The 26,339-nt window shown below is 45.1% G+C and overlaps 1 protein-coding gene across 7 annotated transcripts in view; it reads left to right on the top strand.

Moving 5' to 3' along the window:
• Positions 1 to 26,339, top strand: part of NRXN2 (neurexin 2) — a 2,537,771-nt gene that overhangs the window by 952,376 nt on the left and 1,559,056 nt on the right. For all 7 annotated transcript variants that reach the window (XM_082270633.1, XM_082270634.1, XM_082270627.1 and 4 more), the window contains one exon: positions 21,388 to 21,591. In XM_082270633.1, the coding sequence (XP_082126759.1) occupies positions 21,388 to 21,591 (204 nt within the window). The remainder of the gene's footprint in view (positions 1 to 21,387; positions 21,592 to 26,339) is intronic.

Here is a 26,339-nt window from a genome sequence, read left to right on the forward strand (position 1 = left end):
ACCGTTGGTCTACCTCGAGGGTTTTTCTGTTGGGAGTCTCATCCTTTTGTCTGATGAGCCTATAAAACTTCTAGTTGGCGCCGGTTGGGCCTTCTAGATTGGATTTTGATTTCTGTTATCCCACCCCTCATTTGTGGCACTGCTTTGGGACATCCCAATTTGATATTAATCAAGAGGACTGCGTCGGTCAATGAACGACAGAGAAAAATTGATTTTTGTAAAATCTTACCGTAAAATCCTTTTCTCTTAACCGCCTTAGCGGTATCCCCGAGCGTGACTCGGGGTAGGAATTTTCTGCTATTAGCGGTATCCCCGAGTCACGCTCGGGGTCAATGGGCAGAGCGTGCAGACAGCGCAGCGGAGCTTCTCTTACCTTATCCTGGCGATCCAGCGATGAGCTCTCATTGCTGTGACCGCCAGTGAGATCTCCGCCGCTCGTCTGTCGGTAGGAGGACTTCCTAGTTCCGTTCCCTGCAGCAGCAATGCTGCATGGGAGCGGAACTAGGGAGGGAAAGTCAAAAAAAAAAAAAAAAACGTTGCACAAAACACATAACACATTTTATATTATATATATGCATATATATATATATATATATATACCTATATACACACACACACATATATATATATATATATATATATATATATATATATATAAAATTATATTATTGATTCGATTATAATTCATGCGTTATATATTATATATATATGTGTGTATATATATATATATATATATATATATATGTGTGTATATAGATATATATATATATATATATATATATATATATATATATATATATATATATATATATATATATATATATATATATACAGTGGGTACGGAAAGTATTCAGACCCCCTTAAATTTTTCACTCTTTGTTATATTGCAGCCATTTGCTAAAATCATTTAAGTTCATTCTTCTTCCTCATGAATGTACACATAGCACCCCATACTGACAGAAAAACACAGAATTGTTGACATTGTTGCAGATTTATTAAAAAAGAAAAACTGAAATATCACATGGTCCTAAGTATTCAGACCCTTTGCTGTGACACTCATATATTTAACTCAGGTGCTTCCCATTTCTTCTGATCATCCTTGAGATGGTTCTACACCTTCATTTGAGTCCAGCTGTGTTTGATTATACTGATTGGACTTGATTAGGAAAGCCACACAGCTGTCTATATAAGACCTTCCAGATCACAATGCATGTCAGAGCAAATGAGAATCATGAGGTCAAAGGAACTGCCTGAAGAGCTCAGAGACAGAATTGTGGCAAGGCACAGATCTGGCCAAGGTTACAAAAAGATTTCTGCTGCACTTAAGGTTCCTAAGAGCACAGTGGCCTCCATAATCCTCAAATGGAAGACGTTTGGGACGACCAGAACCCTTCCTAGAGCTGGCCGTCCGGCCAAACTGAGCTATCGGGGGAGAAGAGCCTTGGTGAGAGAGGTAAAGAAGAACCCAAAGATCACTGTGGCTGAGCTCCAGAGATGCAGTCAGGAGATGGGAGAAAGTTGTAGAAAGTCAACCATCACTGCAGCCCTCCACCAGTTGGGGCTTTATGGCAGAGTGGCCCGACGGAAGCCTCTCCTCAGTGTAAGACACATGAAAGCCCGCATGGAGTTTGCTAAAAAACACCTGAAGGACTCCAAGATGGTGAGAAATAAGATTCTCTGGTCTGATGAGACCAAAATTGAACTTTTTGGCCTTAATTCTAAGCGGTATGTGTGGAGAAAACCAGGCACTGCTCATCACCTGTCCAATACAGTCCCAACAGTGAAGCATGGTGGTGGCAGCATCATGCTGTGGGGGTGTTTTCAGCTGCAGGGACAGGACGACTGGTTGCAATCGAGGGAAAGATGAATGCGGCCAAGTACAGGGATATCCTGGACAAAAACCTTCTCCAGAGTGCTCTGGACCTCAGACTGGGCCGAAGGTTTACCTTCCAACAAGACAATGACCCTAAGCACAAAGCTAAAATAACGAAGGAGTGGCTTCACAACAACTCCGTGACTGTTCTTGAATGGCCCAGCCAGAGCCCTGACTTAAACCCAATTGAGCATCTCTGGAGAGACCTAAAAATGGCTGTCCACCAACGTTTACCATCCAACCTGACAGAACTGGAGAGGATCTGCAAGGAGGAATGGCAGAGGATCCCCAAATCCAGGTGTGAAAGACTTGTTGCATCTTTCCCAAAAAGACTCCTGGCTGTATTAGATCAAAAGGGGGCTTCTACTAAATACTGAGCAAAGGGTCTGAATACTTAGGACCATGTGATATTTCAGTTTTTCTTTTTTAATAAATCTGCAACAATGTCAACAATTCTGTGTTTTTCTGTCAGTATGGGGTGCTATGTGTACATTCATGAGGAAGAAGAATGAACTTAAATGATTTTAGCAAATGGCTGCAATATAACAAAGAGTGAAAAATGTAAGGGGGTCTGAATACTTTCCGTACCCACTGTATATACACACACACACACATATATATATATATATATATATCTATATACACACACATATATATATATATATATATATATATACACACATATATATATAATATATAACGCATGAATTATAATCTAATCAATAATATAATTTTATTATATATATTATATATTAAATAATAAAATAATATTATTGATTCGATTATAATTCACTTGTTTGTGTTTCAAATTTATCACATCTGGGATGTCTACTAGAGACTTGTTTTGGTCAGGTTTAAGTCAGTAATTACTAAGAATTGTAGGCCTATAATACATAACGCCAAATTTCCATGAAAAGAATTGTACCGCTTTTGGAACAGAATTCCTGACAGAATCATACCGCCAGGGAGGTTAAGCTCATTGACAGACGCAGTACCCGCCCCTCTATTATTGAGTTGGGTTGGGTTAAATTCTCTAACACTGCTTTGTGACATAACTGACTTCCTGTAGCAGAGAGAGAGAGAGGATATACCCTCTGGGACTGCCCCTAAGGTGTGGCCAGAACGTTTTCCTTCTGCCTAGTGTCCTACTCCTGTAGAGGGCAGTATAACCCAATTTGATATTAATCAAGAGGACTGCGTCTGTCAATGAGCTTAAGAGAAAAGGATTTTACGGTAAGATTTTACAAAAATCCATTTTTACCGCACACTAACGTGTATATATACGTCGGCAGACTTTGCGGTAGTATACCGGGATGATGCCTCTAGCTAGAGGCATCATCCTTGTACTGTGGTTTAGAGCCGACGCTCGGCTTTCCGTCTGTAATGACCGATGCAGCTCGGGAGCCGCTCGATCGTTACCCGGGTGAGCGGGAGGGGACGTCCCCCCCCCCCTCTCGCCACCTTCCCTGACTTTGCTTGAGGCTCCTGTCCCACCGGGAGCCCCGAGCACCCAGCCGGCACATCCGCCGGCTGGATGGAGTCCCGATCAAAGCCGAAACGGCTTTGATCGGGTCTCCGATGACGTAACACGGAGGCGGCGTCCATGACGTCACTTCCGGGTTACTTTGCTGCAAAAGGCAGCAAATTTCAAAAATGGCTGTATGCAAAAATGCCGTTATCAGCGTTTTGCTTACATGGAAGTGTAGTGGAGGGTCTAGGGTCTTTTAGACCCTCGATCCCTCCATAAAGAGTACCTGTCACTACATATTGGTGTCACAAGTGATGTTTACATTGCTTGTGACCGCAATAAAAGTGATCAGATTTTTTTATTAAAAAAACCTGTAATAAAGTTAAAAAAAAAAATTAAATAAATAGGAAAAAAAAAAAATTTTTAGCCGCCCCCGTCACCGTTAGCTCGCGCACAAAAAAAACGTATACGGAAGTCGAGCCACGAATGAAATCGCTGTTCAAACCACACATGTGAGGTATCGCCGCGATCGCCAGAGCGTGGGCAATAATTTTTTAAAAAAAAGAGCTACACTCTAACTCTGACCGTAGTTTGTCGCCATCCCACGGAGGGGGGGGGGCGCAATTTTAAACCGTACCATGTTGGGTATCTATTTACTCGGCGTGACATCATCTTTCACAATATACAAAAAAATGGGCTAACTTTACTGTTTAGTATTTTTTAAATGCAGTGAAATGTGATTTTTCAAAATTTTTCCAAAAAAAATGGCGTTTTAAAGACTGCTGCGCAAATACTGCGTGACAAAAAATATTGCAATGACCGACATTTTATTCTCCAGAGTCTTTGCTAAAAAAATATATATAATGTTTGGGGGTTCTAAGTAGTTTCTAGGAAAAAATACTGGTTTTAACTTGTAAACAAAAAGTGTCCGAAATAGGGCTGGGGCTTAAGTTGTTAAGGGGGCTGAATAATTTTGCAAGCCCAATTTTTCAGTTTTTTATTTGTTAAAAAAGTTTGAAATATCCAATACATTTCGTTCCACTTCATGATTGTGTCCCACTTGCTGTTGATTCTTCACAAAAAATTACAGTTTTATATTTTTATGTTTGAAGCCTGAAATGTGGCAAAAGTAGCAAAGTTCAAGGGGGCCAAATACTTTCGCAAGGCACTGTATATATATTTTTTGTGATATATATATATATATACTGTGGGAGATTAGCTCGGTGGCGGGTATGGATGACCCCTTGGGGGGGTGCGTTTACACAGGGAGATAGCCGAGAAGTGGTTGCAAACAACAGTTTGGTTTATTCTTGCAATTCTCTTCACACAAGTGCAAGCTTCAAAAACATCAAAATAAAAATAAAACACAAAATAAAATAAATCCTTGCCACTGTGGGCGGCTACCTTCTCACATACAGGAACCTACCTACGGAGTCTGTCTCCAACATACTGTTGGGCAAACTTTGCTGATCCTACAGCAGACACTCAATAGTCCATGTTTTTTCTTCACACAACAAATGTCCATTGAACATGTCCCTTTTCCTCTTCACATTGAACATGTCCCTTTGCTTGTTTCTTCACATAGCAAACAGTTCATTTATTTCTTCCACATAGAAATAGTTCATTTTCTCACCTTGAGAAGTCTTCACACTTTTTACCCTCCTCAGCGCACATCGATCCAGGAGGTCTTCTCCCATGCTCACACAGCGTCGGGAGGCACACATCTGACTGTCCTCCTCTCCCCAGCTTCACACAGCGTCAGGAGGCAGCAATCCTTCTCCCAGGCTTCACACAGCGTTGGGAGGCACACATCTGACTGTCCTCCTCTCCCCAGCTGACACAGTGTCAGGAGGCAGCAAACAATAGACTTCCTTTGGACAAATTATAGAGGCCTTAACTTCCTCATTCCCAACAGCTGAAGGCCTTTCAACTTCCTTAAGCTGTCCTGGCTACCTCTGCAGCCGACACCCTATAGTAATTGGTGAATTTTCTAAACCAGGTGGAAATGTATCTCGTGTCTGACTACATCCACATATTTACCTGACTTCTTGTCACAATACATACATACTTATGTGCATTTCTCTCATTAGCGCCGTTTTACCGCAAATTTGCGGCGGTATTTGCTGCAAATTCACTAGAACTCCCACTAACTTTTCAAAAACGTTATTTTTAGCCTACTTTTTGGTATGGAGCATGCGCACATGGGCTATCTGCCAAGAATAGACTCCATAGCTATTTTTGCATTTTACACTTTTATTAAAATCTTTTTTTCTACTTAACTTTTTCACACAGTTTAAAAGCAGTTTAGCTCAAAATCATATAACACATATTTCCCACACATTTTTTATTTTTTCCTGCCTTATTTTGTGATTTTGAACAAAACAGTCCACCTTTTAGTAGAGATGTCGCGAACATAAAATTTTATGTTCACGAACGGGAACTTCCACAAATGTTCGCGAACGGGCGAACCGCCATAGACTTCAATAGGCAGGCAAATTTTAAAACCCACAGGGACTCTTTCTGACCACAATAGTGATGGAAAAGTTGTTTCAAGGGGACTAACACCTGGACTGTGGCATGCGGGAGGGGGATCCATGGCAAAACTCCCATGGAAAATTACGTAGTTGACGCAGAGTCGGGTTTTAATCCATAAAGGGCATAAATCACCTAACATTCCTAAATTGTTTGGAATAACGTGCTTTAAAACATCCAGTTTGTGTATACGATCAGGTATGATGTTGTATCGATCAGATAGTGTAAGGGTTACGCCAGCTTCACAGTGACAGACCAAACTCTGACAGACCAAACTCCCCATTTAATGCACCGCAAACAACCACAAACAGTCCATTTGCAGTGGGCACAGTACAGTCTATGGGCCTGACACTCACTAGCAGGCAACTGCAATTATATTACAGAGGAAAAATTCAATATATAAATATCACTACTTGTACTAAATTAATAGACAATGTTGTAATCCACTGCGCTTTAGGAAATACAAGTAACACAAACCTCACAGAATAACACAAATAACACAAATTTCTGCTACTTAAATGAGTAAATATAATAAAAAATAAAATTCATTCAGAAAAAAGAGGAACGGGCTTTTTCATTTGAATTTCAGTAGCACAGGGATGATGATAACCTCTTACCAAATAAATAGGATGATAACATATACCAAAATATATGAATCAGATGTGATAAATATAAGCATAAAATCATAAATATGTCAGGATGTCAGTTTTTTTCTGTCTAGTCAGGAGTAAGGACCTAAGTTCCTTGCTGGGATCTTTGGTCCTGGCAAGATTTTTTAGATAGATTCTTTTTAAGTTAGCTTTTTTTCTCCAGTTGTTCCTGTGAGATCTTCAAGCAATGATGCCGGATCTGGGCGACGGGCTGGATGTTGAGGTCCAGTGGTCACCCCAGCCGGCCTACAAGCACATGCAGATTCCAGCTCCGCGCTGGATCGGCCGTAACACATTTAAACAATTTTGCTGGAGCTGGGCGATGGGCTGGATGTTAAGATCCAGTGGTCACCCCAGTCAGACAACGAGCGCGTGCAGGCCCTAGCTCCACGCTGGGTCGGCCGCGACATAGTCCCACTGGACGGGGACTGGCCCTGCGAGTTAAACGTCTCGCCAGGACGTTTACGACCAGTCGGAAACTGAGTCGCGGCGTCTGTATTGGTCGACAGCCCCCCACCTCGGTGGAGAAGGGTTCTGTTAGGAGTGGGTGCCCGCCTGTTCCGGTATAGTGAGTAGAATGTTCCCCTCTTCCCTGTCGGGTTTTGGGAATGGATACGGGCCCCTCTGTGGATGGTCGGACCCTCTTGATCCTGGGTTCCCCCTCTATCCTATGACATGTTTCACAGATCTCCCTCTTGAGTGTGATTTGGTGAATAAGAGATACCACTCCAGGAGGCTTGGTTTGGGAGCTGACTATCTGATAGTCACTGTAAAGAGCTGGCGCTGTAAAAGGAGGAAGCCATGACTGGGGTCAAGGATGGAGACAGGGGCTGGCGTTACTGTTTGAAATAGTCATGTAAAAGGGTGATATAATCAAGCACCTACCTAATGCATAGTGATGCAGCTACATGGACTACCGCCATCCTCCCGCAGGTCGCACGGCACAAGCCGCTGCTATCCTCCCGCAGGCCGCACGATTCAGCAGGCCGCCGCCATCCTTCCACAGGCCGTCCGCAGGCCGCCGCCATCCTCCCGCAGGCCGCCCTCCTTCCGCAGGCCGCCGCCCTCCTTCCGCAGGCCGCACGGATCCCGCAGGCCGCTGCCATCCTCCCGCAGGCTGCATGATTCAGCAGGCCGCCGCCATCCTTCCACAGGCCGTCCGCAGGGCCGCCATTTTGGCGTAGCCTGGTGTCTCCTGCATGGGGGCGGCCATTTTGGATACGCCCAGCTACCTCGAGGAGTAGCAGTGGGAGCGCCGGAAGGCGTGTAAAGGGGCAGAGCCGCCTCCTTTACCCGGGAAAACTATTCACAAGACTTCCTGTTCTGTAAAGGACAGCGCTGAGAGCAGTTTGGTAGAAGCTTCTGTGCATCAGGTGGTGAGCCCTTGGGGTCTCTCTCTCTCTGTGGGGGTCCGAAGCAGGTAACGCTGAGGGGCGCTGTTGCGCTGGGGGATTACACACAAAAAAAAAAAAAGTTTTTTTTCTTTTGCAATCTTTGTTTGCTGGCAAGTGTTCCTGGATTAGTCATGGACCCTGCCACACATGTATCCCCACCTGATCCCCTCGAGGTGGCTGCAGGACCCTCCAGTTCCCCACTTACTATTGATGCATTGTCAGCGGTTTTGGAGTCTTTTGTATCCCGAGTGGAGGTGGCCTGTCAGGGACGGGGCGCAAAGAAGTGACCCCCGCCTACCCCTATTTCATCTGACACTTCACATACAGATTCTGAGCCTGTCACTGCAGCTGCAGGTCCCTCTTCTGGGGCTTGTGTCTCGGGTATGGTCTCCTCAGACAGTGAGGAGGACGTTTCTGCCTCCGCCATAGCACAAGAAGAAGCGTTGGTGGATGCACTAGTTGTGTCTGTCCGGGAAACCTTAAGACTTGAGGTTACACCGGCAGAGGTAGCTGATACTGAAATTCCTTTTGGTACTAACAAGCCTACCAAGATGGCGAGGGTGTTTCCCTTGCCCAAATGTTTTGGTAATATAATTAAAGAGGAATGGGGTCTTCCAAATGAACCCCTGGTATTTCCAAACGCATTGCTAGGCGTTATCCGTTTGAGGAATCCCTCCTTAAAAAATGGACAGTACCACCATTGGTGGATTCACTGATTTCCAGACTAAATAAAGCTACTGTTATCCCGTTGGAGGGCGCTCCGTCCTTTAGGGATCCGGTGGATCGTAAGATGGAAGCCGTGTCCCGCTTCATTTTTTCCCTGATAGGATCAGCCTTTAGGCCAGTGGTTGCCATTGGTTTAGTTTCACAAACTTTGACAGAATGGACCAAGTTGTTACGCTGTGACCTAGAGGGGAGAAGTATCCCCCCGGCAGTATCAGATTTGCTGGAGCAGATGATACAAGAGCTACAGTTCGTCTGTGACGCCGCTCTGGACGCCACTCCATTGTTGGGGCGTGCATCGATTTCAGCAGTGGTCCTCAGGCGTGTGCTGTGGTTAAAGTGCTGGTCGGCGGATCAAGGTTCCAAAAAAGCTTTGGCTAATCTCCCCTTTCAGGGGAATCGCCTGTTTGGGGCCACCTTGGATGAGATTATCAAGGATCTCACTGGGGGCAAGAGCACTTTTTTGCCACAGAATACTAAGGGTAAAGGACCTCATCATAGACGGGGGCCTTCCTTTTCCGCTCATAAAAAGTTTTTTCGCTCCGCTGGGGCGGGCGATAAGGCAAAGCCCTCCAAAGCCCCTCCAGGAGGATTCAAGGGGCGCTGGTCGGGTAAACAAAAGTCCGGCTCTTCCAGAGCTGAAGATAAGACCACTAAAGCCTGAAGGTGCGCCCCCACCCATATCTGGGGTGGGGGGACGTCTTCACCGGTTTCCGGACCCATGGCTCTCCAGGATTCCAGACAGATGGGTTCTAGAGGTCATACGGTCGGGAGACAAGATCGAGTTTCGATCACTTCCACCGGTGCGATTCTTCCCTTCCAATATCAGACTATCCCCGGATCGCTTAAAAGCTTTGTGGGGGGCAATAACGGATTTGATGCAACAAGGAGTGGTGGTCCACGTTCCTTGGACAGAACGTTTTCAGGGGTTCTATTCGAACCTGTTCACAATACCCAGAAAAGAGGGCAAGGTGCGTCCAATCCTGGACTTAAGAGCACTTAATCATTTTGTACGGGTACAAAAATTCAAGATGGAGTCCATTCGCACAAAAGTGGCCTCCCCTCGGCAGGGGGATTTTCTGGTGTCAATAGACATCAAGGATGCCTATCTTCATATCCCCATCTTCGCAGGACATCAGCGTTTTCTTCGCTTTTCCGTAGGGGAGAACCATTATCAGTTTGTGACGTTACCCTTTGGTCTCGCCTCCCCGGGTCTTCACAAAGGTGTTGGCCCCGGTTTTGGCGCTGTTGCGACAGCGGGGCATATCGATTCTAGGTTACCTAGACGATCTTCTTCGTCATGCGGAGTCTCCGCAGGCTCTGTTGCTAGACTTGGAGATCACTCTGATCTCTTTGCAAGAGTTCGGGTGGCTGATGAACCTGCAGAAGTCATCTCTGGTTCCCACCAGGAGGCTGGAATATCTGGGCCTAATTTTAGACACATCCTTAGCAAAAGTGTTTCTCCCTGCAGAGAAACTCCAGAAGATTCAGTCAACGATTCAGATGTTACTGTCCGTCAACTGGCCTTCCCTTTGGACTTGCATGAGGGTCCTGGGATTGATGGTGGCCTCCTTCGAGGCAGTACCGTTTGCCCAGTCTCATACCCAAATCCTTCAAAAGGAGATTCTTCTCAAATGGAATCGGAATCCCGATTTCCTGGACAATCGGATCCGGCTGAGCGAGCGGACCAGGGAGTCTCTGGTCTGGTGGCTTCGGTCTCCGATGCTCAGCAAGGGGAAGTCATTTCTTCCGATATACTGGACGATTGTCACCACAGATGCCAGTCTATCCGGATGGGGAGGAATTCTCGGCAGATTATCTGCTCAGGGACTTTGGTCCCTGGAAGAATCCAGGTTACCGATAAATGTGTTGGAACTGAGAGCGATCAGACTTTGTCTGATTCACTGGACCGAGCAGCTCCGGGGCTGCCCGGTTCGGATCCAGTCGGACAATGCCACGGCCGTGGCTTATGTCAATCACCAAGGGGGCACCAAGAGTGTCCTGGCGGCCATAGAGGTGGCCAGCATTCTTCGTTGGGCGGAACGGTTTGTTCCAGCTCTCTCCGCGGTATTCATTCCGGGGGTGGAAAATTGGCAGGCAGATTGTATCAGCCGTCAGATTCTGGATCAAGGGGAATGGTCTCTTCATCCAGAGGTATTTCACCAACTGTGCCTTCGTTGGGGCACCCCGGATGTGGATCTGTTGGCGTCTCGGCTCAATAGGAAGGTGCAGAGGTTTGTGGCTCGCTCCCGCGATCCTCTAGCAGACGCCGCAGACGCGCTGGTCGCCCCGTGGGGGCAGTATCAGCTACTGTATGCCTTCCCTCCTCTCAGGTTGCTGCCGAAACTTCTTCGCAGGATAGAGGTGGAGGGAATTCCAGTCATCCTTGTGGCTCCGGATTGGCCCCGTCGGGCCTGTATGCCGACCTGGTCAGGCTGATCGCAGATGTCCCTTGGCGACTTCCTCTCAGGGAGGACCTGCTGTCTCAGGGACCGATTTTCCATCCTGCTTTATGATCACTGGCTTTAACGGCCTGGCTGTTGAGACCCAGGTGCTGAAGGACAAGGGTTTGTCAGCTTCAGTTATTCCTACTCTAATTAAAGAGAGGAAATCGACTTCCAGAAAAGTCTATCATCGCACATGGAAGTCTTATATTGCGTGGTGTGAATCCCTTGGATTTCCTCCACGTGTCTATTCGGTGACCCGAATCTTGGCTTTTCTGCAACAGGGGGTTGAGCAGAAGCTGGCCTTGAGCACTATCAAGGGTCAGGTTTCAGCGTTAGCAATCTTCTTTCAGAAGCCTTTGGCTACTCATTCCTTGGTGCGGAATTTCATCCAGGGGGGTGCGGCACCTGGCTCCCCCGTTGCACGCGCCCTTGCCGTCCTGGGATCTTAATTTGGTGTGGTCGGTTCTTCAGAAATCTCCCTTTGAAGATATTAGGGAGATTCCCTTGCTTACGTTATCCCAGAAGGTGGCCTTCTTGGTGGCCATCACTTCTGCACGCAGGGTGTCAGAACTGGCTGCATTATCTTGTCGTTCCCCATATCTGGTGGTTCATAGGGATAAGGTGGTTCTTCGTCCGAATCCTTCCTTCCTAAAGTGGTTTCAGAGTTTCATCTGAATGAGGATATTGTGTTACCTTCCCTGTGTCCTAAGCCCAGTCATCCTCGGGAGTTTGCGTTACATTCCTTGGATGTGGTTCGGGCAATCAGGGTATACTTGAAAACTACGGACTCGTTTCGTGAAACGGATTCACTTTTTGTGATCACGGATGGCCCCAAAAAGGGGTTGCCTGCATCTGCCGCGACTATCTCCAGATGGATCAGACAGACGGTGGTACAGGCTTATTCTATTAAGGGTCGGGATCCTCCGTTCCCTGTTAAGGCGCACTCCACTCGGGCGCTTAGTGCTTCCTGGGCCTTCCGCCATCAGGCATCAGTGGTTCAGGTTTGCAAGGCGGCTACCTGGTCGTCGGTTCATACCTTTACAAAATTTTATAAAGTTGATGTGATGGCATCGGCGGATGCCTCCTTTGGCCGCAAGGTTCTGCAGGCCGCTATATGAGGAGACCGTTGGTCTACCTCGAGGGTTTTTTTCTTTTGGGTTTTCAGTTGAGTCTCATCCTTTTGTTTGATGAGCCTTTAAGACTTCTAGTCGGCACCGGTTGGGCCTTCTGGATTTGAATTTTGATTTCTGTTATCCCACCCCTCATTTGTGGCACTGCTTTGGGACGTCCCAATTTGATATTAATCAAAGAGGACTGCGTCTGTCAATGAGCAACAGAGAAAATTGGATTTTTGTAAGAACTTACCATAAAATCCTTTTCTCTTAAGCTCATTGACAGACGCAGTACCCGCCCCTCTATTCTGAGTTGGGTTGGGTTAAATTCTCTGACACTGCTTTGTGACATAACTGACATCCTGTAGCAGAGAGAGAGAGGATATACCCTCTGGGACTGCCCCTAAGGTGTGGCCAGAACGTTTTCTTCTGCCTAGTGTCCTACTCCTGTAGAGGGCAGTATAACCCAATTTGATATTAATCAAAGAGGACTGCGTCTGTCAATGAGCTTAAGAGAAAAGGATTTTAAGGTAAGTTCTTACAAAAATCCAATTTTATCACATCCAGTGGCGGCTGGTGATCAAAATTTGGGGGGGGGGGGGGGCGCAAAAAGAAAAATTTAATAGGTATTGCTTCGCGGCAAAAAACGCGGTAATAAAATTGCATGACTTTGAGGTCACGGTACAGGCATGGCACAGGTGATAGTACAGGCATGGCACAGGTGATGGTACAGGCATGGCACAGGGGAGGGTACAGGCATGGCACAGGTGAGGGTACAGGCATGGCACAGGTGATGGTACAGGCATGGCACAGGTGATGGTATAGGCATGGTACAGGCATGGCACAGGTGATGGTATAGGCATGGCACAGGTGATGGTATAGGCATGGCACAGGTGATGGTTTAGGCATGGCACAGATGATGGTACAGGCATGGCACAGATGATGGTACAGGCATGGCACAGGTGATGGTACAGGCATGACACAGGTGATGGTATAGGCATGGTACAGGCATGGCACAGGTGAGGGTATAGGTATGGCACAGGTGATGGTACAGGCATGGCACAGGTGAGGGTTTAGGCATGGCACAGGTGATGGTTTAGGCATGGCACAGGTGATGGTTTAGGCATGGCACAGGTGATGGTACAGGCATGGCACAGGTGATGGTATAGGCATGGTACAGGCATGGCACAGGTGAGGGTATAGGCATGGCACAGGTGATGGTATAGGCATGGTACAGGCATGGCACAGGTGAGAGTATAGGCATGGCACAGGTGATGGTACAGGTATGGCACAGGTTAAGGTACAGGCATGGCACAGGTGATGGTTTAGGCATGGCACAGGTGATGGTTTAGGCATGGCACAGGTGATGGTTTAGGCATGGCACAGGTGATGTTACAGGCATGGCACAGGTGATGTTACAGGCATGGCACAGGTGATGGTATAGGCATGGCACAGGCATGGCACAGATGAGGGTATAGGCATGGCACAGGTGATGGTACAGGCATGGCACAGGTGAGGGTATAGGCATGACATAGGTGATGGTATAGGCATGGCACAGGTGATGGCATAGGCATGGCACAGGTGATGGCATAGGCATGGTACAGGCATGGCACAGGTGAGGGTATAGGCATGGCACAGGTGATGTTTTAGGCATGGAACAGGTGATGGTACAGGCATGGCACAGGTAATGTTTTAGGCATGGCACAGGTGATGGTACAGGCATGGCACAGGTTATGTTTTAGGCATGGCACAGGTGATGGTACAGGCATGGCACAGGTCGGCTTCAATCACTTACCTGCTCTCCTGGGCTGCCTGCGAGACGTCCACGGCACTGCTCCTCTCGTCCTCTTCTTACGACGGCGGTGGGATTCCGGGAAACGTCTACGGCGCTGCTCCTCTTCTGTCTTCTTTGACGGTGGCTCTCTCGGTCTTCCGAACGGTCCGGCGTGACTGACGCACGCACCGGCACCGCCCCCATTGCGACGTCAGCGATCGGATGTCCTGGATGAGGATTGGTCCAGGCTGGAGACTGGACCAATCACAGCCAGGATATCACGAAAGTGGGGGTGTCCTAGCGCTTTGACCTGAGCTCAGGTTACGCCCCCAGAAGGCAGCCAATCGGCGCCTCTTCTGGGTCGTAAACCCCACCCCCCCATAGCCACCACATAGGCCGGCGAACACGTTTTTTTTTTCAAAACTTTGTTCTTTTTGTAATTTTTTTTCCTTTTTTTTTAGGGGGGGGGGGCGGCGCCCTGGCACCCCCTATGCACAGGCCGCCACTGATCACATCTGATTCATATATTTTAGTATATGTTATCATCCTATTTATTTGGTAAGAGGTTATCACCATCCCTGCGCTACTGAAATTCGAATGAAAAAGCCAGTTCCTGTTTTTTCTGGATGAATTTTATTTTTTCTTATAGGAAAAATTAAATGAATGTTTTATCTGCAAGGTGCTGTGCCACCCTATATGAGTGGTGGGCAGTGGGCACAGTACAGTCTGTGGACCTGACACTCATTGGCAGGCAACTGCAATTATATTACAGAGAAAAAATGTAATTAATTTTTTTATCTGCAAGGTGCTATGCCACCCTATATGAGTGGTGGGCACTGGCAGTGGGCACAGTACAGTCAGTGGGCATGACACACACTGGCAGGCAACTGCAATTATATTAAAGGGTAAAAATTAAATTACTTTTTTTATCTGCAAAGTACTGTGCCACCCGATATGAGTGGTGTGCACACAGTACAGTCTGTGTGTGTATGTATGTATGTATGTATATATATATATATATATATATATATATATATATATATATATATATATATATATATATATATATATATATATATATATATATATATATATATATATATATATATATATATATATATATATATATATATATATATATATATATATATATATATATATATATATATATATATATATATATATATATATAAATAAAAAAAGCAGACTGATGTACCAGCCCTAAAAAGGGCTTTTTGGGGTGCTGTCAGGACACTGTCCTTACAGCAGGAGTGGACACAGAACACTGGCCTAGCTAATAATTTCCCTATTAATTCAGCAGCAGCACTCTCCCTGCTCTAACTAACTCTGCAGCTTCAGAATGAATCTAAGATGGATGCTGTCCTTGCTTTTTTATAGGAGGTGGGAGGGTCTGGGAGGGAGGGTATGCTGATTGGCTGGAGTGTGTCTGCTGACTGTGAGGTACAGGGTCAAAGTTTGCTCAATGATGATATATAGGGGGTGGACCGAACATTGCATATGTTCACCCGCCGAGGCGAATGCGAACAAGCGATGTTCGCTGGGAACTGTTCGCCGGCGAATAGTTCGGGACATCTCTACCTTTTAGCTGGACTGTTTTTAAGTCCAGTCCTGACGTTATTTGATCTTAGTGAATTTGACACTGCTCATAACGTTTCTGATGGAGTTATAGTGAATTGCATTTGCACCTAATAATAGTCAAAATTGAGGTAAAATAGATCAAAATCAGCGTTGGAGGTACAGTGAATTTGGCCCTAAGTGCCTTTGATTAGGGCCCTGGGGACATTAATATTCAAACGCAGTAGGTTTGTCTAAGGTCAAGGAGACTGACAGAGAGTGAAACAAGTGCCGAACTTGTAGATAAAAATAAAACGTATGTTTCGGGATGTCAAACTTCTCCCGCAATATATCGATCGAGTATAAATTGCGAGTTACTGAGTGAACTAAATTATGACGTTGAAACAAGGGAGTCTGTGACCATGACCATGTGTGACTAAAGTGTAAACTATCTGACAATATCAGATTAAACAAAATATTTGTAAGGGGGAGGCATGGTGAGTAGAGAGTGAACTTCTGAAAACACTTACGCCATACTCCCAAAGTGGAGTGGCAAGGTGGCATAGGAGCAATACACATACATTTCAGAGGTCTGCATGTAAGGTCCTGGACCACACCAAGGTTCAGGAATGTACTGGGTACAAGAAGCCCCTCTCTATTTCCCGACCACTGATTAGGGGCTGCCAGAGAAGACCAGGAGGCCACCGCTCGGAGGTGGGAAACATAATATTTAATAATATCAGGGGTCCCCAGACCTCCCCGCATCCGTGGAGAAAAAAACACCGAGCTAGCAATGCGACAAGCCTTATTATTCCAAATAAATTTAAGAAAACCCCTCTGAAGTTGGGACATGGGTAAGGCAACTGGCAAAGTCTCAAAGAAATAGAGCAGCCTAGGCAAAATAGACATTTTCAAGGCGTTGACTCTACCCAAAAAAGAAAAGGGGTAACCAGCCCATTGGTTCAAGGAGCGAAAAATTTCCTGTAACAATGGGGGTTAGTGGAGTAGAGAGTGGAGTAAGAGGGGGTCAGGCTAATTCCTAGGTATGTAAGCGATTTAAGGCACCACTATATGGGAACGTTTGCTCATGTTGGGTCAAAAGGGCGTTTCACATGTGTAGTGGCATAGCTACTGTCTTAGCTGTATTTACCTTATATCCTGAGATACTACTGAAAGAGGACAGGAGGGAATGCAAGGATGGGAGGGACAGCAGGGGATTAATCAGGGTCAGCAAGATGTCAACTGCAAAGAGAGATAACTTGTATTCTCTATGTCACATCAAGACCCCACTAATGTCCGGATGAGAACGAATGGCCTCGGCCAGGGGTTCCCGACACAGAATAAAGAGCGGCGGGGATATAGGACAGCCCTGCCGAGCACCATTGGTCATGGGGAATGGAGGCGACAAAAAAGAAGACAACATCCGGACCTGGGCAGTAGTAGGGGAATACAATGCCTCCAAAGCTTTAAAAAAAGGACCCCAAAAACCATATTGAGTCAAGGTAGAGAACATGTAAGGCCAACTCAACCTGTCAAAGGCCTTCTGAGCATCCAAACTCAATATAAGAGCAAGGCGAGGAAACCTATTTAGAAGGGCTACCAAATCAATGGTATGCCTAGTGTTATCCCCAGCGTGTCTAGATGTAACAAACCCCACCCAAAATTTATTTTGGGGATAAATTGTGATAATCTAGTGGCCAGAATTTTAGTGAATGTTTTGTAATCTGAGTTCAGTAGAGCAATAGGACTATAATTATCAGGCAAGGAAGCATCTTTACCAGGCTTAGGGATAATGGAAATATACGAATGCGTAGATGCGTAAATTTCCCTTGAAGCAAAGTGGCATAAAAGTCTAATAAGTGCGGGGCAAGAATGGGTAAAAAGGTCTTGTAATAGAAATAAGGGAGACCGTCAAGTCCTGGAGATTTATGGGAGGAAAGGTCTTTAATTATAGCCGTGAGTTCTTCAAGAGAAATATCAGCATTTAGCTTGGCCAGATCAGAGGTGGACAATTTAGGCAAGAGAAGGTCTTTAAAGAATTTATCAAAATTCTTCTGTTTTAAAATTAAAATGGTGTTCAGGAGTTAAACAATAATAAAGCGTTTGATAAAATGTTGCAAATTTTTAGCCGTAGTAAAAGGGCAATGGGTCAGGGAGCCATCTGTCTGTATAAGGAGATTCGGAATCGAATGAAAAGGTCGATGAAGTTTATTTACCAACTTCCTATAGGGTTTATTGGAGAACTCCCAGAACTTTTGTTTAGCCCATAAGAGATTTAGCAACCTTATTCAAAGCCAAATTCTTGAGTCGTTCACAGAGATACGTGACTCTACGGACATTCGACACTAAGGGAGCACCCACTAGCCGATGCTTTGCCAACCTCAAGTCCGCCAGAAGAGAATATTTGAGGCCATCGGCCTCCCTCTTCAAGCGGGAGCCCTCTGCAATGCATAAGCCCCGGAAAAAGGCCTTGTGGGCCTCTCACAGAGTGGAGGTGTCCTGAACAGAACCCTTATTTAGTGAAAAAAATTCTGCTAAGTTCTCAGCTTATTTGTCTCGAGTGACCTGGGATTGTAGGAGGTGGTCGTTAAGGCGCAAATGACAGATATTGGGGGATGATGAGGACAGAGAGACGGCTAAAATAATGGGAGCGTGATCAGACCAGGTAATGGGGTAAATATCTGAATTCAAAGTATATGGGATGAGAGGGGCAGAAATAAGGAAATGATCCAACGTGAAATGCATTTTGTGAGCTGCAGAATAGAAGGAATAATGCCTATGCAAGGGGGTGTTTAATCCTCCAAGAGTCAAACAGTCGGTTAGACCTAATGCACTTACAGAAGGAGGCAGCTTGGGAAAGAACTCTGCAGGATGGGGTTACCTGATTTAAGGTCTGTCTATTCCTGTCTATTCCTGATATGGGACATTACCATATTGAAATCACCACCAGCTATCATAAATGGCTGGGAATGGCAGCGGATGGACTCAAACACCCTGTCAAGGAATCCTAGCTGTCCAGAGTTTGAGGAGTATATATTCACCTATGTAAAGGAGGAAGACATGTAATCACAAACTAAAACAAAAAACCTTCCATGGGGGTCAAGGTAAGTCTCCCTGACGCTTAAAGGGCAAGATTTCCTAATGAGAATTGCCATCCCAGCCTTTCCAGTAGGGTCAGAGGCGAGGAATGAGGTAGGAAAGTACTTGGAAGCAAACTTCAATGAGCCCCCAACGCGGAAGTGCGTCTCCTGAACCAAGACCACATAAACCCTGGAGGACCTAAACTCCTTGAGAGCCAGCCACCATTTCTGTATTGAGTTCAAACCCTTCATATTATAGGAAAAGAACCTTAACGCCATAGTATCATCCTTTACTATTTGAAAGAGGTCAGAAGCGTAGAATAATGAAAAGGAAAAAAAGAACATAATAAAACAACTATATGAGCTACAATACCTCAATGTTGCAAGTAGCGGACCTCTTAACAGTTTACAGAGACAACAGTACTCAATACAAAAAAACAAATATGAACCAAAAAAAGGTTTGAAGGAAAAACGGGAATAAGAAAACACCAGTAGAGAGCCTAAGAGGCAAAACATCTCAGGAGTCCAAAGCCAAAACTTTGGACTTGGTAGGGAAGCATGGGAACCTCCAACAGGTAGAGGAAGGACCCATCTGCTCTCCAGCAGAAAAAACTTGAGTCAAAAAAAAAAAAATAAGCAAAGTCAAACAGAACACGTGCATCATGAAGAAAAAAATAGAACAACAGAACCCCATGGGTAGGGGAATAGCTGCCCAAACCAGGGCAGCAATAAACCTGATAGCCAGGCCATAGAGGCACTGAGCCTAGGGGGGAGAGAAAAAAAGGAGACAAAAAGCCCACAAAAACTACCCAAGTCTCTTCAGGTAGGTGGCTTAGGAAAACGTGGACACTGAGAAGTAGATGCAGATTTCCTATACTGCCCCTTCGCAGGGGTCCAGAGCTGACTAGGAGTAGCAGGCGTGGGTCTCCCAAGTGGGTGTGGTGGAAGCAGGTCATCTTTGGGGAGTGGGAGGAGCCCCAAGCTTTTTATAAAGGTGTCTCCTTCATGTAGATCACGGTAAGCTGTGTTGAATTCCATCATGGGTAACAATCAGGCAGAACAGAAATCCCCAGTAGTAAGGAATTCAATGTCGTTGTAGATGAGGTGACAGATCGCAGATTTCTTCGCTTGGTGAAAGTGATTGGAGATGGGTCATTCAATATTTGAATCTTAGCTTCTTTGTACTCAATCTGTGAGTTGTTGTGAGTAGCCAAAGTTAGGGCCCCTTTGCTGTCATAGTAGTTAAATCGCACAATCACATCTCTGGGCCTTGCCCCTGCAGGTGGTTTAGGGCCCAAGGATCCAGGCAACAGTCAATGTCCACAATAGTGGGGGCAAGAAGGTTGAAAAGCCTAGCAGATAAGGCCGAAGATTATTGTCGCCTACATTTTGTGGGATACCCCGGAAATTGAGGATTTTGGTGCCTCTCCCGGTTCTCCAAATCCTCCTGCTGTAATTGCCGTTGTGAAACCGAGTGCTTCAAAACAAAATTGTCTTCCTCTAGCACCTGAACATAATGTACTAGGTTATCAAATTTATTCACCAAAGCATCCGTGCGTTCACCTATTTGAGTAATTTCCCCCCTAAGCTCCTATGAGATCTTTTCCACCTCTGCTGCAATATTGCGTGTAATTTGATGAAGCAGAGCCTGCAGTTTTTCATCCAGGATAGCAGGGATTAATATTGCCTGTGGGGGAGGTGGAGTATGTCCCGGGGTAGCTGGTGTGGTGCTACTGGTACCCTCGATCCCCAACAAGGGGTCCATGGAGGCAAAGGGATCTGCAGGCATAAGCAAGGCCGGGGATTATGGCCTAGTAAGAAAACGATCCATGGCTGCCTGTGATCGTGGCTCCTGGAGCGAGTTATATACATGCCTCTGCAGGCCAATTTTCCCATGGAGTGCCCGTGGGTATCAGGAAGGGATAAGGCTTACCATTGATGCTGAGGAAGCGATTGATAGCTGAGCAGGGGCCACGGAGAGCAGGCAGAGTCCAGGGCTTAGTTCTCAAACGTCCTCCATGTCCAGAAGCCGCGCATGCGCCCCCGGTGTACTCACTTTTCTTGCCAGTGGTTTAGACATTAATGGCAGTGTGTTAAGTTATTTTGAGGGGACAGCAAATGTACACTGTTATACAATCTGTAAACTCTACTTTACATTGAAGCAAAGTGTCATTTCTTCAGTGTTGTCACATGAAAAAGATATAATAAAATATTTATAAAAATGTGAGGGGTGTACTCACTTTTGTGAGATACTGTAGCTCTACTCTGTTATTTCTGGTTTTCAGCCAGTGGTCACTGCAGCATCCACTGACTATACAGCCATTTTCAGGAGTGTGTGCATTGAAAATATTCTTTGGACCCGCTGATAGTAAAGTGTATGGAACAGAAGGTGACCCCCAGTAACTCAGAACCTGTTTGCTACTTGCCTTCGTGAGTTTTTATGTAACATGTGAGTATCTGATGCAGCATATGCACCCAGAGGTTTCCCTTTTTTATCACAAGTAAAATCCCTACTGGTATATTTAGAAGAATTTGCCTTGATAGTTTCAGAAAAAGAAGCACCAGCATTATAGCACAACATTATTAATAGATGGTATTACATATATCATTAAATATTATGTATTATAGTTAATGTCTAAAAAATTATAAACAGTGTAACAATAAAAAAACAGTACATTTGAAAAAGTACTTTGCCCAATACTTTATTATGTTACTACTTTTATTGATTTCTTCTATTCCAATTGTGTTGTCCTTTACAGAAGCAGCAGTTCTGAGCTATGATGGCAGTATGTACCTCAAGGTCCTGCTCCCTGGAGTCGCCCACACAGAAGCAGAAGATGTTTCTTTACGTTTCATGTCTCAACGAGCGTATGGGCTTCTTTTGGCCACCACTTCTAAAGAGTCGGCAGACACTCTGCGACTAGAACTTGATGGAGGAAAAGTGAAACTCACTGTAAACCTAGGTAACAACTAAAGCTTCTTTGCTAAAAACAATTATTTCACCAAACCAGTGGCAGTAATCACAGAGACATAGGTTAAACAGAATTTAAAAGCGCCATGGTGTTTTTAGCTAGATGAGATATGAAATGCAGACATGATCTGTCCTTTTTTTTTTTTTTCCAAACAGCACACAAAAATCCATACTTACATTAATCAAATGTGCATTTCCATGAATTGGGAAAGAAAAGTGCAGACATGTTATCACAGCAGCCATTATGTTAAGGGAACATAAACCCTGAGAACTGATGGGCATGAATTCTTACTGGTGCAAATAAACACATTGTCCGAAGTTCGACTGAACTTTTATTGATGATCCAATAAATAGATACCTCTAGCTTGGACAGTTGTAATAGAAGTGGCACAAAACTGCTATTTATATAAACACTTTTTTCTTTTTTAAGGAACATATCAATATCTCTGAATATAGGTGATTCTACCTGTAGCATTTTTGTTATTGACTAAATAGTATTAGCTTCGCATAGAAATAAAACTGAATTTTTTTCCTTTGTTTTTGTTTCTTTATGTAACAGATTGTAAAGTCAAAGTTTAAAAATATATAATGTACACTGTAAACACATGCAGTGTCAGTTCTATATAGGTAATTGACAGAATGAGTAACAGCACAGTAAACTATCTTAAAACCATATTTGGGTAGTTACAGACAATGGTTGTAGTCACTTACCTTTCCAACTCCAGCATTAGCACCTCCTCTATCTCTTGTGACCATGGGCACTTCTGGGCTTTACCTGAAGTGTGTAGATGCGTCACATGATGTGTCACATGACTAAGTTCCCTGTTTAAATTTGAACAGGATGCTCTGTCACCATTCAGGCATTGAGTAAATATTGTTCCCCTAAACTACCAAAGACTTTTGCCTGACTACTACAGCCTTGCATCCCTGCAACGGCAGCCTCGACAGACTCTGCTGCTATCTAACTGTACTATCCGCTTCAGCTACACCTGCAGTCTCTGCTGCAGCTTCACTGCACCTCTAGAATATCTGCAGTCTTTGCTTCATCTCCACTGTACTCACAGCCTGCTGCACTTCCACAATGTCCATATACTCTGCTGCCCTTGCAACCCCATTGAGCCTCTGCAACATCTAAAGACACTGCTGCATCAGCTTCTCTTGTAGTCTACCCTGCATCCATAGTCTAAGGCTGGCCATACACTATACAATTTTCTTATTCAAATTCCTTGAGATTTACCTTCAACTATGTATTGCAAGGGCCTGCCTTGATTGCATACAAATTGAAAATGTTTAGGTTTGACCCTATATTATATGGTTTTGGTAAATCTAAAGGAAAGTTGAACAAGAAAATGGTATAGTGTATGGCCAGCCTAAGTCCCTACTGCACCTGCCAGGCATCAGCAGTGTATATACTGTATACATCTACAGTTATAGTCTCTGCTGTGCTATCTCTGTATCCTCAGCCTCCAAATGTTTCCTGCTTCCAGCTACCCAGTGCCCTAAATTGATTGTAAAGACAGAAGTTTTTTTTTTTAATCGTAATGCATTCTATGCATTAAGATAAAAAAACCTGTGTGCAGCAGCCCCCCTTATACCTACCTGAGCCCATCTGTATCCAGCGATGCTGCAGGAGAGACTCTGCTGCCCCGGACTCTCCTCCTCATTGGCTGAGACAGCAGCGGAGTGCCATTGGCTCCTGCTACTGTAAAGTCAGTGAGTCAATGAACAGATAGAGGGCCGGCCTAGCTGGAGCTTTTGTCTGAATGGACACAGGGAGCTGTGGCTTAGCTTGGGTGCCCCTATATAGCAAGCTGCTTCATGTGGGAGCACTCGTCAGGAAGGAGAGGCCAGGAGCACCAAAGAGAGACCCAAGGAGAGGATGATCTGGGCTGCTCTGTGCAAAACCACTTTACAGAGCAGGTAAGTATAACATGTTTGTTATTTTAAAGCAAAAAAAAAAAAAAAGACGAGACTTTACAATCACTTTAAGTGTCTCTCATATTCCTGTTCCTTATCACCTGGTATCTTCCATGTCTGTGAATACCTTTTAAGTGACTAGAGGGTAGCCTGTAGGTAAGTCCAAACTCCCATGAAGAGGTCACTGGCAGAACACTAGCTATCTCCTTAACCACTTGCCGACCGCCGCCCGACTATATACGGCGGCGGTCAGCCCCTCCCAGGCAAAGTGACGTGCCGGTACGTCACTAGCCCGGAAGGGAATAGGGAGAAGCGCGCGCCGCCGGAGGCGCGCTCCTGCCCCGCTCGTACCCGAAGAAGCCGGCGTGTGTGACCGGCGGACCCGATGTCCGCCGGTCACTCGCGATCGTCGGGTGGAGAGGGAGAAAGGCAGGCAGCTAATGTAAACAAAGCCGCCTGTCATTCTCCCCTGTGTAAAAGCACTGATCACTCGGTCCTGCTATGTAGGACCGTTGATCTGTGCTGTTACACACAAAGCCACATCCAATCACAGTAAGAAACATGCCCCTAGGGACACACTTAACCCCTCCCTCTCCAATAAAGTTAACCCCTTCCCTCCGAGTGTCACTTTTACAGTAACAGTGCATATGTATAGCACTGATTACTGTAGTAATGTCACTAGTACCCCAAAAAGTGTCAAAAATGTCAGTCAAAGGTCCGATCTGTCTGCCGCAATGTCGAAGTACCGCAAAAAAAAATCACAGATCGCCGCCGTTACTCGTTAAAAAAAAAAAAAACAAAAATCTTTCCAATAACTTTTGTGCAAACCAATCAAAATACGCTTTTTGCGATTTTTTTTTTTACCAAACATATGCAGCAGAAAACAAATTGGCCTAAAATGTTAAAAAATTTTGATTTCTAGATTTTTTCTTTGGGGAATTTCATATAAAAAAAATGTGAAAAAAAATTTTTTTGCAAAATTGACGCTTTTTTTTTGTTTATAGCGCATGATCAAAAAAATCGCACAGGTGATCAAATACCACCAAAAGAAAGCTCTGTTTGTGGGAAAAAAAGGACGTCAATTTCATTTGGGTACAGCGTCGCACGACCGCGCAATTGTCCGTTAAATTCACGCAGTGCCTAATCGCAAAATAGGCCCTGGTCAGGAAGGGGGTAAAATCTTCCGGGGCTTAAGTGGTTAAGCACACTAATTATATCCAGAAATGTTAGTGTATTTGGTTTTTTTTTTGATGAGAGGAGCTAGGCCCCATTGCCTTGCTTACAAAAAGATGGATTTCCTGATTAACTAGTTTGGTGCCAAGGCAGAGGATCAGTCTTGGCCTGACCTTATATGCTGGTAGTTAGTGTGAAATTGTGTGAATGCATCAATGCAGTGCATGTTATCTCAGCTTACAGAGCTTGGATTCATTGAATGAGTTTACAAAAAATGAAAATATTGCAGAATATGCAGCCCCATGCTACATAACTACAGTATGTTCCATTTTAAAGAGGTTGTAAACAAATAAATAAATAAAAACATGTAAGACAAAGGCTTAATGAGCTAGTATGCATAGTATACTAGCTAATTTTGAAATACTTACCTTAGAACGAAGCCCCGCAGCGCTGCCCGCTTACTGCTGACACAGCATCAATCTATACACGGTCTTCCTTCAGGGTGCACATCCTCCAGCCATCTGATTGGCTGGAGCCGCGATGATGTCACTACCGCGCATGCGCGGGGGAGCTGCCGTTACGGCATAGGGTTCTGAAGGAACAGCACGGGTGGCCGTTCCTTCAGAGCGCATGCACCAGTGAGGTCACTGGCTTCATGCAAAGAAAATATCTCCTAAACGGTGCATGTTTAGGAGATATTTACAGTACCTATAGGTAAGCCCCACCATAGCCTGTCGGTACAAGTTACAGAGAAAGCTTTACTTCCTCTTTAATGCTGAATAAACTAAATTAATAATGTTACATAGTTTGTGAGGTTGAAAAAAGACATCAGTCCATCAAGTTCAATCTATGATGTGTGTGTGTGTGTTTGCTGTTAACCGTACATTGTATACCCCTTTATGTTGTGGTCTTTAAGGTGCCCATCTAATAGTTTTTTTAAACTATCGATGCTCCCTGCTGATACCACTGCTTGTGGAAGAGAATTCCACATCCTTACTGCTCTGACAGTAAAGAACCCCTTAGGTATTTTAAGGTTAAACCGTTTTCCCTCTAGTTTTAGTGAGTGGCCACGCGTCTTATTGTATTCCCTTTCTCTGAAAAAATTGTTCCTTATGCTAGGGTCATCACCAGTACAGTATCGCCGATCGATCCCCGCTGAGCAGCATGGATCCGCCTATGGAGGCGGACCGTGTGAAAGAGCCCCAACTGTGTAAATGTTCTGTCCCCTCAAAATAACTCAACACACAGCCATTAATGTCTAAACTGCTGGCAACAAAAATGAGTACACCCCTAAGTGACAGTGTCCAAATTGGGACCAGAGTGTCAATATTTTGTGTGGCCACCATTACTTTCCAGCACTGTCTTAACCCTCTTGGGCATGGAGTTCACCAGAGCTTCACAGGTTGCCACTGAAGTCCTCTTCCACTCCTCCATGATGACATCACGGAGCTGGGGGATGTTAGAGACCTTGTGCTCCTCCACCTTCCATTTGAGGATGCCCCACAGATGCTTAATAGGGTTTAGGTTTACCCTCAGCTTCTTTAGCAAGGCAGTGGTCATTTTGGAGGTTTGTTTGGGGTCATTATCATGTTGGAATACTGCCCTGCGGCCCAGTCTCCGAAGGGAGGGGATCATGCTGTGCTTCAGTAT

Source organism: Pelophylax lessonae (genome assembly GCF_965119305.1).
Source record: "Pelophylax lessonae genome assembly, chromosome: 10".
Taxonomy (NCBI): domain Eukaryota; kingdom Metazoa; phylum Chordata; class Amphibia; order Anura; family Ranidae; genus Pelophylax; species Pelophylax lessonae.